This window comes from Cryptotermes secundus, unplaced genomic scaffold (genome assembly GCF_002891405.2).
Source record: "Cryptotermes secundus unplaced genomic scaffold, Csec_1.0 scaffold1297, whole genome shotgun sequence".
Classification (NCBI taxonomy): Eukaryota; Metazoa; Arthropoda; class Insecta; order Blattodea; family Kalotermitidae; genus Cryptotermes; species Cryptotermes secundus.
In genome coordinates this window covers 105,017-118,187 of record NW_019732392.1, presented here as the reverse complement: position 1 = coordinate 118,187, position 13,171 = coordinate 105,017, and the positions used below count along the sequence as shown (strand labels likewise).

General features: G+C 44.6%; 1 protein-coding gene across 2 annotated transcripts in view; it reads left to right on the top strand.

The window, feature by feature from the left end:
• The window catches only part of LOC111867702 (zinc finger CCHC domain-containing protein 10), a 187,107-nt gene extending 174,583 nt beyond the window's left edge, over window positions 1-12,524 (top strand). For both annotated transcript variants that reach the window (XM_033752784.1, XM_023857770.2), the window contains one exon: window positions 11,764-12,524. In XM_033752784.1, coding sequence (XP_033608675.1) covers window positions 11,764-12,421 — 658 coding nt within the window. In that variant the 3' untranslated portion in view covers window positions 12,422-12,524. The remainder of the gene's footprint in view (window positions 1-11,763) is intronic.
• The last annotated feature ends 647 nt before the right edge of the window (window positions 12,525-13,171 follow it).

Below are 13,171 nucleotides of genomic sequence, written 5' to 3'. Positions count from 1 at the left end.
TAAGATCATTAAATTATTTAATATCAAGGTGATACGTATAATCTTTTTAAAGGCACTTTCACGACGCGGATACGAGATATTGTTTTGGATTCGATGTTGCGGCTCATGAACTGCTGTGGGCTTAACGAGGCTGCCAGTAGCTCAGACTGTATATAGTATCAGTTGGTGTTATGAGTACTAAATGATGAATTCGAAAGGATGTGGGAGGAAGCGGTCGTGACCTAATTTGAGGGATTACTCTGGCATTTGCCTGTATGGTTGAGGAAACCCTTGAGACACACATGTGGGCATTCATGCTATCATGCGCTTCTGTGAAGACTGAGCCACTTTCAGTACTCTTGTGTCTTGAAGTCCGGAGATCATGGTGCCCGGCAGGTGGGTATCGAGCTTATAATGCGTGACTTCCCGAACGCTCTATATTACAAAGAACCGGCCCCAAATATGATGTTCCGCTTGTATTCATTGCGTATTTTAGACATCAGAATTAATCTTCGTGTAATAATTTCAAGATATGCTCATTTCATTGTTGACATCGCAGACATTTCGGTTTATTTCTTCCACTGAAGGTCTTACGGATAACTCTGGAATTGAATTCGGACTCTGTGGTGGTAAGGAAATAGCATTCGCCCATCTCGTTGAGTTTCCGTTTGAAGTGGAATGGTATCCCAGTGTGTGACACAGAACATTCTTGGGTCGCTTGTGTGGAGCTGCTGTAATTGTGCTGTACTGAATACCGACACAGATCGCCCTTTCAGTAGTGGAGTCCGTGTCCTGCGGTCTCCGCATCAGACCCAGTTCCTCGTCCAGGCGATTTTTCCATTCCCAGTAGCGAAATTCGTTCCCAATGTAATTCTCTGTCTTGCCGATAATTACTGTCCTCAGTGCAACCTGGTCACTTCAGACTTGTACGGACTCTCACTGGAAGGGGGGGGGGGAAAGCGAGAAGAGGGGAAGAGAGTTTGCTCTTCCATGGAAACAGGCAGAATCAAGCGAATTGACGCGGAAACGAATTCTCTGCAGGAAATTCATCCAGAATATAAAATAAGACAGTTTCTGCTTTATTACATGAAAGTCTGGAAAACGCTTTGTACGGATGATATAGTTTTATCTCTGGCTGTATGTCATAAGAAAATTGAGAACAGTAATTTCCATGTAGAAGAGAACTGTGAACTGTAAAGTGTGTAGATCAGCGATAGTCCTGAGTTGAGAATGTATACGGTGCAATAAATCCAATCATCCAATCCAAAACCCGTCGTGTAAGTCACGAGGAAACCCTTACACGTAACAATATAATTGCGACAAACGAAAACTCCATGGTCTTAGTCCGCAAGCGAACTATACCGACCGAGCGACCGCCGCTTGTCAGCGCAACGAATCCGCACGGCCGTTAATTTCGGTTTTCTAGACCAGAGCCGCCATTTCCTTGACATTTCTTCCCCCTTGGCACTACAGCCCCAGTGGGAGTAGGCCTACCTCCATGAACTTCTCCGTTCCCTTCGGGTTTTCTAGACCTTACACATTCGGTAGAACTCCTTGGGCGGGTGATCAGCTCGTCACAAGGCCTCTGCCTGTACGCAAACACAGAAAAAAACACACACAAAGTAAACATCCATGCCTCGAACCCACGATCCCGGTTTCCAAGCGAGCGAAGACAGTTCATGCCTTAGACCGCTCGGCTACCGTGACCGGTATTTCCTTGAAATAGCTCCTCAGTTATCCTCACGAGGCTGAGTGGACCCCGTTGCAGACCCACTACTTCTCAGAAAAAATCTCATAGGGCCGGGAATCGAACCCGGACCTCTGCATCTGTAGCCAGAAACTCTGACCACTAGGCCACAGGGGCGGCGACACTTTATGTTATTGATTTGAATATCCATAAAAGTCCCATTTCTCTGGCACGTTGAACCCAATTTAGATAATGATCGTCACAGCCTGGTTTATGAGCTCTGGCAACGGTGCATATAATTAAGTTATTAGTAGTTCCCATTCCTGTGTCTTGAAGAACGCATTCGGTGACCATCCGGTCCTAGTGTTCCTGTGGTTTCATTAACTACCACTGCCTCTGAATGCAGACGATACAGACGCTGCGGAAAGCCTAATTGTTTCTAGCGCTCGCTAATTACACCTCTCAGCTCAGCTGTTACGCTTTTGAAACTCATTATACAGTATTGAATAGTTGTTTGTACAGGCAGTATTGTTTTATTTTCGTCTTTGTTTCTAGCGCTTTCATTCACCCAACTATAACATTCAGACAGGCTCAATGAAAACTTGTTTACGTATTCAGTGTGCTTATCTCGCTAATTTAATAACGTCACACACCACATCTGTGAGGAACTACCTAAGTTTATCTGGTTTGAGCTAATAGTCCAAAGTTCATTAAATAAACATACTACACTTACGTAACCCGCCTCGCTGGTGTCATGGCAACCCATTCGGTATACATCATCTTTTCAAGACGAACTCAGCTGCATTGGGCTATTTTCACATTATTAAAAAATATACAGATTTTGTTAATTCAGTTCGTATCGGATATGTAAAGTAACCTGTGAAATGTAAGATTTTGCTTTCAATTTCTCTGCAATAATCGACGATCACTTGATGTGGTGGTGAGCCGGGATGGCTCAGTCAGTATAACGACGGGCTACGGGCTGGACGTGAGGAGCCGGGATAGCGCAGTCAGTATAACGACGGGCTACGGGCTGGACGTGAGGAGCCGGGATAGCGCAGTCAGTATAACGACGGGCTACGGGCTGGACGTGAGGAGCCGGGATAGCGCAGTCAGTATAACGACTGGCTACGGGCTGGACGTGAGGAGCCGGGATAGCGCAGTCAGTATAGCGACTGGCTACGGGCTGGACGTGAGGAGCCGGGATAGCGCAGTCAGTATAGCGACTGGCTACGGGCTGGACGTGAGGAGCCGGGATAGCGCAGTCAGTATAGCGACTGGCTACGGGCTGGACGTGAGGAGCCGGGATAGCGCAGTCAGTATAGCGACTGGCTACGGGCTGGACGTGAGGAGCCGGGATAGCGCAGTCAGTATAGCGACTGGCTACGGGCTGGACGTGAGGAGCCGGGATAGCGCAGTCAGTATAGCGACTGGCTACGGGCTGGACGTGAGGAGCCGGGATAGCGCAGTCAGTATAGCGACTGGCTACGGGCTGGACGTGAGGAGCCGGGATAGCGCAGTCAGTATAGCGACTGGCTACGGGCTGGACGTGAGGAGCCGGGATAGCGCAGTCAGTATAGCGACTGGCTACGGGCTGGACGTGAGGAGCCGGGATAGCGCAGTCAGTATAGCGACTGGCTACGGGCTGGACGTGAGGAGCCGGGATAGCGCAGTCAGTATAGCGACTGGCTACGGGCTGGACGTGAGGAGCCGGGATAGCGCAGTCAGTATAGCGACTGGCTACGGGCTGGACGTGAGGAGCCGGGATAGCGCAGTCAGTATAGCGACTGGCTACGGGCTGGACGTGAGGAGCCGGGATAGCGCAGTCAGTATAGCGACTGGCTACGGGCTGGACGTGAGGAGCCGGGATAGCGCAGTCAGTATAGCGACTGGCTACGGGCTGGACGTGAGGAGCCGGGATAGCGCAGTCAGTATAGCGACTGGCTACGGGCTGGACGTGAGGAGCCGGGATAGCGCAGTCAGTATAGCGACTGGCTACGGGCTGGACGTGAGGAGCCGGGATAGCGCAGTCAGTATAGCGACTGGCTACGGGCTGGACGTGAGGAGCCGGGATAGCGCAGTCAGTATAGCGACTGGCTACGGGCTGGACGTGAGGAGCCGGGATAGCGCAGTCAGTATAGCGACTGGCTACGGGCTGGACGTGAGGAGCCGGGATAGCGCAGTCAGTATAGCGACTGGCTACGGGCTGGACGTGAGGAGCCGGGATAGCGCAGTCAGTATAGCGACTGGCTACGGGCTGGACGTGAGGAGCCGGGATAGCGCAGTCAGTATAGCGACTGGCTACGGGCTGGACGTGAGGAGCCGGGATAGCGCAGTCAGTATAGCGACTGGCTACGGGCTGGACGTGAGGAGCCGGGATAGCGCAGTCAGTATAGCGACTGGCTACGGGCTGGACGTGAGGAGCCGGGATAGCGCAGTCAGTATAGCGACTGGCTACGGGCTGGACGTGAGGAGCCGGGATAGCGCAGTCAGTATAGCGACTGGCTACGGGCTGGACGTGAGGAGCCGGGATAGCGCAGTCAGTATAGCGACTGGCTACGGGCTGGACGTGAGGAGCCGGGATAGCGCAGTCAGTATAGCGACTGGCTACGGGCTGGACGTGAGGAGCCGGGATAGCGCAGTCAGTATAGCGACTGGCTACGGGCTGGACGTGAGGAGCCGGGATAGCGCAGTCAGTATAGCGACTGGCTACGGGCTGGACGTGAGGAGCCGGGATAGCGCAGTCAGTATAGCGACTGGCTACGGGCTGGACGTGAGGAGCCGGGATAGCGCAGTCAGTATAGCGACTGGCTACGGGCTGGACGTGAGGAGCCGGGATAGCGCAGTCAGTATAGCGACTGGCTACGGGCTGGACGTGAGGAGCCGGGATAGCGCAGTCAGTATAGCGACTGGCTACGGGCTGGACGTGAGGAGCCGGGATAGCGCAGTCAGTATAGCGACTGGCTACGGGCTGGACGTGAGGAGCCGGGATAGCGCAGTCAGTATAGCGACTGGCTACGGGCTGGACGTGAGGAGCCGGGATAGCGCAGTCAGTATAGCGACTGGCTACGGGCTGGACGTGAGGAGCCGGGATAGCGCAGTCAGTATAGCGACTGGCTACGGGCTGGACGTGAGGAGCCGGGATAGCGCAGTCAGTATAGCGACTGGCTACGGGCTGGACGTGAGGAGCCGGGATAGCGCAGTCAGTATAGCGACTGGCTACGGGCTGGACGTGAGGAGCCGGGATAGCGCAGTCAGTATAGCGACTGGCTACGGGCTGGACGTGAGGAGCCGGGATAGCGCAGTCAGTATAGCGACTGGCTACGGGCTGGACGTGAGGAGCCGGGATAGCGCAGTCGGCACAGCGACTGGCTACAGGCTGGACGTGAGGAGCCGGGATAGCGCAGTCAGTACAGCGACTGACTACTGACTGGACGACCGAGGGGTCAAGAGTTCGAGTCCCGGTGTAGTCAAGAATTTTCTCTTCTGCACGTCGTCCAGACCGGCTCTGGGGCCCACCCAGCCTCCTATCCAATGGGTACCGTGGGCTCCTTCTCCAGGAGTAAAGCGGCCTGGTCGTGAGGCTGACCACTCACCTCCAACTTGTGCTGAGGTCAAGAAAGTGTGGATCTATACGTCCACTCCCCCATACGCCTTCATGGCGTAGTGCTTAATTAGGCACAGGGACAACTTTACCTCTCCCTTTACAACTTGAAATAGTAACTGTCCATTTGATGGTGTGAGGGATGGCAGGCGCGATGAGACATGCTGTATCCTGCTTGGACTGGAGATCCTGTTCATCCTAGGCACGCCCTGAAACGTTCTGTGCCAGTGGTTGAGTGGGCATTGCCGATATATATGAGGTGTACTCTCCTTTCTCGGTGATTTGTTGTGTCATATCGGAAGACAGGCGCGTCCGGTTCCATCCTGCGTGACCTGTCGCGACGCTACTTAAGGAGCGCTCGAAACTTTGGGCTTACTGGGTATATATTTGTGATTTGTTTCGCGATTCGTTGATCAGTGGAGCATAGTATTTTGCACGCGAACGCTCAAGTCCATGCTAGACAGTAAAATTAAGTGGATGCATTACAGAGAAAAAGGAGGAGAAAGATGGACGGAGCGTTTCCTTCATAACGCTCATCTGGCATACAGGTCTGGAGGTTGAATACATATCTTCTGGGTTGTGACACCGTGTAGTCTGATATTTACCAACATTTTGGAGGAACCTCTTACCCCTATCTTCAGGTACCTATACTACTCTGAAGATTTGCGTATTTAATAGCGTTTCGGATTAACCTGTTATCTCCATCTTCAGAGTAGAAGAGGCACCCTAAGGATGGAGAGAGCAGTTTACTCTGAAATGTCAGTAAGTGGCTCACCAAACTGCACTGTGTCACATCCTAGGAGCCAGTAAGCTTCATAATCACTCCCGTGAGAACTTCAAACCTCCGAATCGTACGCAATTGGTGTATGGCTACAGAGATTTTAAGCATGACATTAGTAGAACAGACATTTCATGCCTTGAAATAGCGTTGTGACCTCCGTTATGAAGCAGGAAATATGATGTTATGTAGTGGCCAATTATTGATGTAAACAGCGAGTCTCAGAGAATTTAAATATGGGGAAAAACAGAAGAAGAAGAATAAGAATAAGGAGGAGGCAGAGGAGGAAGCATGGGGAGGATAGGCGACCATATTTTAGTTTAGTTGATGGGGGTAAGGGGCCCTGAAATAATTTGTTAATAGCGGGTCTCAAAATTTATCCGGAGTGTCGCTAGTCGTCGGATGCATCCTGTTCCATATTTGCGATGTTGTAGACTGCTGTTGAATTCGATTCCCAAATCCGTAGAGAGCCTAACATGCACGGTAGTTGTTAAATTCCCTTAGTGGGGGGTGGAGTCCAGCTGGGTCCACTCGGCACGGCGGCCACTGATCGGCCTATTGTAGCCTGCCCCACGCGATCATGATGATGGAAAATTTGGTGGAATGAAGATTGGCAGGGGAAACCGAAGTACTTAGAGAAATCCCGCCCCATCGCCACTTTGTCCACCATAAATCCCACTTGACCAGACCCGGGATCGAACCTGGGCCGCCGCGATGAGAAGCCAGCGACAAACAGCTTGAGCTATGGCCTAGTTGTTATATAGTATAATGTGAAGCCAGCGTCAGTGGGAATTGCAGGTTGTAACATCAAACAGCTCGCATATCCCTCTCTAACTGCTGGGCTGCATAGCAAAGCAGGATCCATTACATTTACGTATATGTGTGTGTTCTGTACTCTAGTTCAGTAATTGTTATGGCCCTTTGGTGGCACTGCACCTGCGAAATATTCAACGATTCAATTTCACTGCCGAGCGAGCAATGTGAGTGAATAGCTCGGCTCACTGATCAGGGAAGTCTGTCTACCGAGCCACACGGATTGGCTGTTTCATATGAAGTTTCTTCTGGGCTACATGAAAATATCTCAAGATGGTATTAGAACAACACTCATTTAATTTCAGATTTGATATTCATTCAGTGAAGTGACTAGCAACAGGCAGGATGACCGGGCTCGATTCTAGGCAAGGACAGGAATTATTCTCTTCTCCATCTGGCGCTCAACCAGCCTCCTATCTAGTGAACTCTGGGGCCTTTACACTGGGGTGAAGCAGCCGAAACGTGAAGCTGATCACCCTCACATCTCATGGCTCTCTTGTTCTAACCTCTCTTGTTCCTAAATCCCGTATGTCTTTTAAAGTATGTACCCAACTGTGAACGTGAGCAGGAATAGCTCAGTCAGTATAGAGACTGGCTATGGGCTGGACGACCGAGGGGTCGGAGTTCAAGTCCCGGTGGGATCAAGAATTCTCTCTTCTCCACGTCGTCCAGACCGGCTCTGGAGTCCACCCAACCCCTTATCCAATGGGTACCGGGAGCTCTTTCCACGAGGGTAAAGCGCCCGGGCCGTGGAGCTGACCACTCACCACCAACTAGTGGCGAAGTCAAGAAAATGTGGATCTATACACCCACTCCCCCATACGCCTTCATGGCGTAGTGCTAAATTAGTTAAGCACAGGGACAACTTTACCTTTTTTTACCTTTTTACCCGACTGTGNCAGCGGAGGATACCTTCACGCCCCCTGTCGCTGCGGCGTAACAGTGAACAGAACTCTTCATTTTTCATATTTCAATCCGGATTAACTGTAATCGGATTAGCGAGGGCTTACTGTATATACAAAATGATTGTAGTAATGTAAATAGGAATAAAATATAAAAACAAATTGTAAATGCTTAAGAGGAATATTGAAACATATTTTAACATACGACTATAATGAGCCAGCATAATCCTTAAATGTCCTTAAATAAAGCACTATATTTTATATCGTGCAGTTAGTGTGAGAACGGCATATGTCTTAAATGTTTACTCCAGTGTCCATGTTTAAAGAATTCATTGTCATACGTTGCTAAATTTACAAGATATAAACAAAATAACAGGTGCAAATTAAGATTATATCCTAATTTTATTCATAATGTTCACGCCTGTCTTTGGGGCCTGTTTGGTATTGTTAAGGTTGATGATTTGAAGTGCTGTATGTGATAGTTAATTGTGTGAGGTGGCATCCAGAACTTTCCAGTTGTGTGATATTTGTGGCAAAGGAGTTTGTGTATATTCGTTATTAATATCGTGGCATATCTGCTGAAAGTCAGAACTGTGAAGCTAGCAGAGACGGCCGTTGCTAGGAACGGCTCTACAAACACGCCCGTTGTTAGGCAGTGGCCCAGCAACAGATTCACATGCAGAAGAAGAATGGTTGGAAGTGGTGTTTTCTATGCGGTCCGTGCCAAGGCGCTGTAATGAGGACTTTGAGTTGGTGGATATGGAGTGCAGTCTGTGAGCCGTAAGAACGTCAGGAATAGTCCTTGTTGGAAGACTGTAACCAGGCAACACCTAGTTGAGTATGAGATAGCTGTCAACCAGTGAGGACAGAAGCTGCTGAGCGCGGAAGCTGAGGAGTCAATGCCAGGCAGGGCCTAGTGAAGACCGAGTAGACATAGTGCATGCTACAGAGAATAGTGAAGTGTGGGAGCTAGTAAAATTTATTGTTTCCTGTAATTCCAAGTTGTAAGTATGCAATAAATATGATTACCAATCCAAACTTGGTCTATAGTCACTCAGTCACATGACATTATATTTCAGTATTAACAAACTATGATTATTATCTATGTATTCTCTTTAAAAAACTATTTGGTCAACTACAGCAAAGGTCCCAAACTACGGCCTGTGGCCCACATCCGGCCCGCGATGTGATTTTATCCGGCCTGCGAAAGAATTGTGCAGAAATGCGCCAATTGAACTAATTTTCCAATGAGTACTGGTAAAGAAAATACTTGTTCATAGACTTCAAATTCATTAATTAAGATTGTGTTTAAAATATATTGATATTCCATAATATGTTAATATTAATATTATTCACAATTTTAGATCTGAAAGAAAAATTTTGGAAGCTATTTGCTGATTTGGATGCCAGTGCTCAGGAAATTAGATTGTTTCAAAATCCGTTTGACTGTGATGCTGCAGATGTCCCAAGTCAAATTCAAATGGAAATTATTGAACTTCAGGAAAATTATCATATTAAAGACAAATACAAGGAAGGAAATTCGATCGAATTTCATAAATTTCTGAACTCTGAGCAATTTCCAGATTTAAAGAAATTTTCTTGTAAATTTATCTCCATTTTTGGACTACATATATGTGTGAACAAACTTTTTCCCAAATGAAGTAGATCAAGTCATTAAATAATAAGTCATTTGTCGGGGGTATTTTTTGTGATTTAGAAAAGGCCTTCGATTGTGTCAACCATGGCATACTATTGAAGAAATTGGAATTTTATGGAATTGTAGGCAGTGCTAATACACTAATGAAATCATATCTTAAAGACAGGTATCAACGTGTCATTGTTAAAGATAATTTAGCACAAGGAAATGCTTCCTCGAATTGGGGCAAGATTAAATATGGTGTTCCGCAGGGATCAGTACTCGGTCCACTGCTTTTTCTGCTTTACATAAACGACCTGCCTAAAGTGGTAAATACATTTTCTCAACCTATTCTTTTTGCTGATGACACTAGTGTTATTGTTAATAATACTAATTGTATAAATTTTAAAAAAGACCTTATCTTCTCATTTGATCAATTAAATAAATGGTTTAATACCAATCTGTTAGCATTAAATTTTGATAAAACTCAATACCTACAATTTAAAATGATGAATAGTTTAACTATTCCAATAAACATCAGTTATAACAATAAATGTATCGGTAATAACACAGAGACAAAATTCTTAAGTATTACTATTGATGACTNGGGGGACCTCTTCTTATAGTGGCAGTATATTTAGACTGCAAAAAAGGGTAATAAGCATTATCACTAATTCCAGAAAGAAAGACTCATGTAGAGAACTGTTTAAGCATTTGGACATATTACCATTATATTCCCAATTCATATTTTCATTATTAACTTTTGTATCAGATAATAGAGAGTTATTTAAAACTAATACAGATTTGCATAATATAAATACCAGAAGCAGAAATAATTTTCATTTCCCACAACCAAGATTGTCTATCTATCAAAAAGGTGTTTATTACATGGGCATTAAGACTTTTAATCAGCTTCCATCCTATTTGAAAGGCATCATAGACAAGAAGAAACTGTTTAAATTTTCATTAAAAAGGTACTACTAGAAAATTCCTTTTACGCATTGCAGGAGTTTTTAAACAATAAATGAAATGGGATATTCTTTTCCCTTTGGTATTTGTGATACTATATACTTATCACAGTCACTGTAATTCTATTTTGCTTCTTCTTACTTTTATTTTAAATTTTAGGTTTTTATTAAACTAATTAGAAAGGACCAGTAATCAATGTTACTAAATGTAAAATGTTTTATAGTGCTCTTGCTGGCTCTTACTTAATTTACTTTTATGCTAGTCATATACATTAGTATTTAGTGACTGATTTATTTTTCAATTCACAATGTATTATGTTGAGGTGTGCAATTGTATGACTGACACTTTAATATTCAAAGCATGTGTAATATATTCTTTAAGTATTTGGTGTATTGTATATCTGTGACTGGTTCTATATCAGACTGGCGACATTTGTAGCCTGTTCTTGATTGATGGAATATTACAATAAACTGAAACTGAAGCTGAAAGTCGAAATACAGGGCAAATTTATCTGATGAACATTTAAAGTTGCTACTTGTGATTAGCATTTCAAAATTTGAACCTCAATTTAATCAGATTTTAAGAATGCAAAAAGAGTTCCATCATTCACATTAATTGTTTTATTATAATTTGTGATGAAAATATGAGCATTTGCTACTACTGTCCGTTGTCATTAATATACGATAATTTATTCTCACGTACTTTGTATTTAGTTTATGAAATTCTGTGCTTTCAATAAAACTCATATACCTAGAGTTATTAATTTCTCATTTTATCCGGCCCGTTGAAAGTGCTGAATTACCTAATGTGGCCCGCGTTTCAAAGTTTGGAGACCCCTGAACTACTGGAACATTCCTTAAAGCTCTTAATTTAGTCTTGGACAATCTTCTGAGTTTATGAGCATTGCATTTTGGAAATTGGTTACATTTCCATGTTTAGGTAGTTTGGGAGTAGTTCTACCAAGGGTCTGAGCAGAATAGGTTTTCTTTCACATCCTGTTCGTCTGAAAATGGAAATGTAACTAATTTCCGAAACATATTGGTCTTAGGAAACTTGTGCAATTGACACAGTTCAAAATAATAGCTTTAAACAGCGTATCACACCATCATCAAAAATATGGAATACTATTCTACGTATTTCAGTTCTTGGTGTCAGAGTACTTCAGCTCCTCTTTCCTTCATCAGAGACAGTGGCATGCATTTGACAAATATTCCAGTGACTACTGTGATTGTTTATTACTGGTTTTCAGTATGAGGTTCTTGAAGTGACAGTTGTAGAGAAACTGTTCTAGAACTCCTAGTTTAAGTCACAGATTGAAAGAACTGAGCATCATATTGATATGAATGACATTGTTATCAACAGTAGTGAATAATGGCAAATTTATTTTTGTTTCAGGAAACCACACCAGATGAAGGCTACAGCTGAGACCAAGAAGAAAAAGAAAAAGAAGGCAGACTCAAGCAGCTCAGATGACTCAAGTAGCTCCAGCAGTAGCAGCAGCAGCAGTAGCAGTGACAGTGATGATTCCAGCTCATCTTCCAACCCTAGTGGCTCATCTGATTGCAGCAGCAGTTCTAGCTCCAGTAGCGAAGGCACTTCTTCTTCAAGCAGTGATTCATCTGATTCATCAACTTCAAGTGATTCATCTTCATCTGATTCGTCAGAGGGTGATTCAAAGAAGAGAAAAAAGAAAAAGCATCATCCTTCAAGTGGTAATTCTAAGGAAAAGGATTCAAGCCATAAAGGAGGAAATATTAATCAAAATGTAAATCCTTGCATTGGAAATGCGCATGAGGTGGGTGCTGCTTCACATGCTTCTGTGGGACCTACGGCAGAAGGCAGTGCATACTCAGATGATGATGTTGATGATGAAGAGTCTTGTGAGGACTCCCCACCCATGACTTCAGTGCTGAGTGCAGTGGTGAAAGTCCCACAGAAAACTGCTTTGCACAGTAATATTGACGATGGTGTTATGATGGCCCACATAGACAGTGGTGAGCACAAAAACAGCGGCAGTAAAAGTAAAAAACATCACCACAAACAAAATAGGTAGCAGGGAATAGACAAATATCATGAGATTCTTGTTGGTTGAACATGACTAATTACACATCATATTTCCTTAACCCATGTGTGGGAATGTCGAGTGAGACTTGTGACTAGCAATAGCAGTCCATACTTATTAATAACAATAATAACAGTTTTCATCTATCCCTGGTGTTTTATTTTAACTTAATTCTGAGATGGTAGGGAGGTAGCCTCTCTGTTCATTTAACTTGTTCATTTAGCTTGTGGCAATTGTTTACTGTAGATGTATAATTTCTTTGAGTTTCTATCCTTTAATTTACAAGAAAATGGTACATCAAAAAGAGATTGAAAGATTGCAGATTGTGCAGAATGAAAGAGATCACTCCATGCACAGCAGCAGACCATATACTTGCAAATTCACATGCAAAGAATTAATTATGAACTGCATTTTATTGTTGTAGGCTGTGTAATATGGAAAAAGAGAAAGAAGTTTGATAGCAAGAGCAACCTTTTATAATCAATGCCTTAATGGGAGTAAAAATCTTTCCCGTCTTACTGCAAGATTCATGCATAATATACAAAGTAAGAACTTCTAAAATATCTGCTTTGTTGAAAGACAGCAGCACATATGAATTCATTAAGCAACATTATCAAAGGTTGATTTTGTGACGTATGTCACTTGGTATAGCAGTTGGTTACCACATGCACACAGCAGTTAAGAACAGTAATGAAAATATAAAATTTCAAGAAAGTTGTAAAAGTATTTAGATTTTAAAAC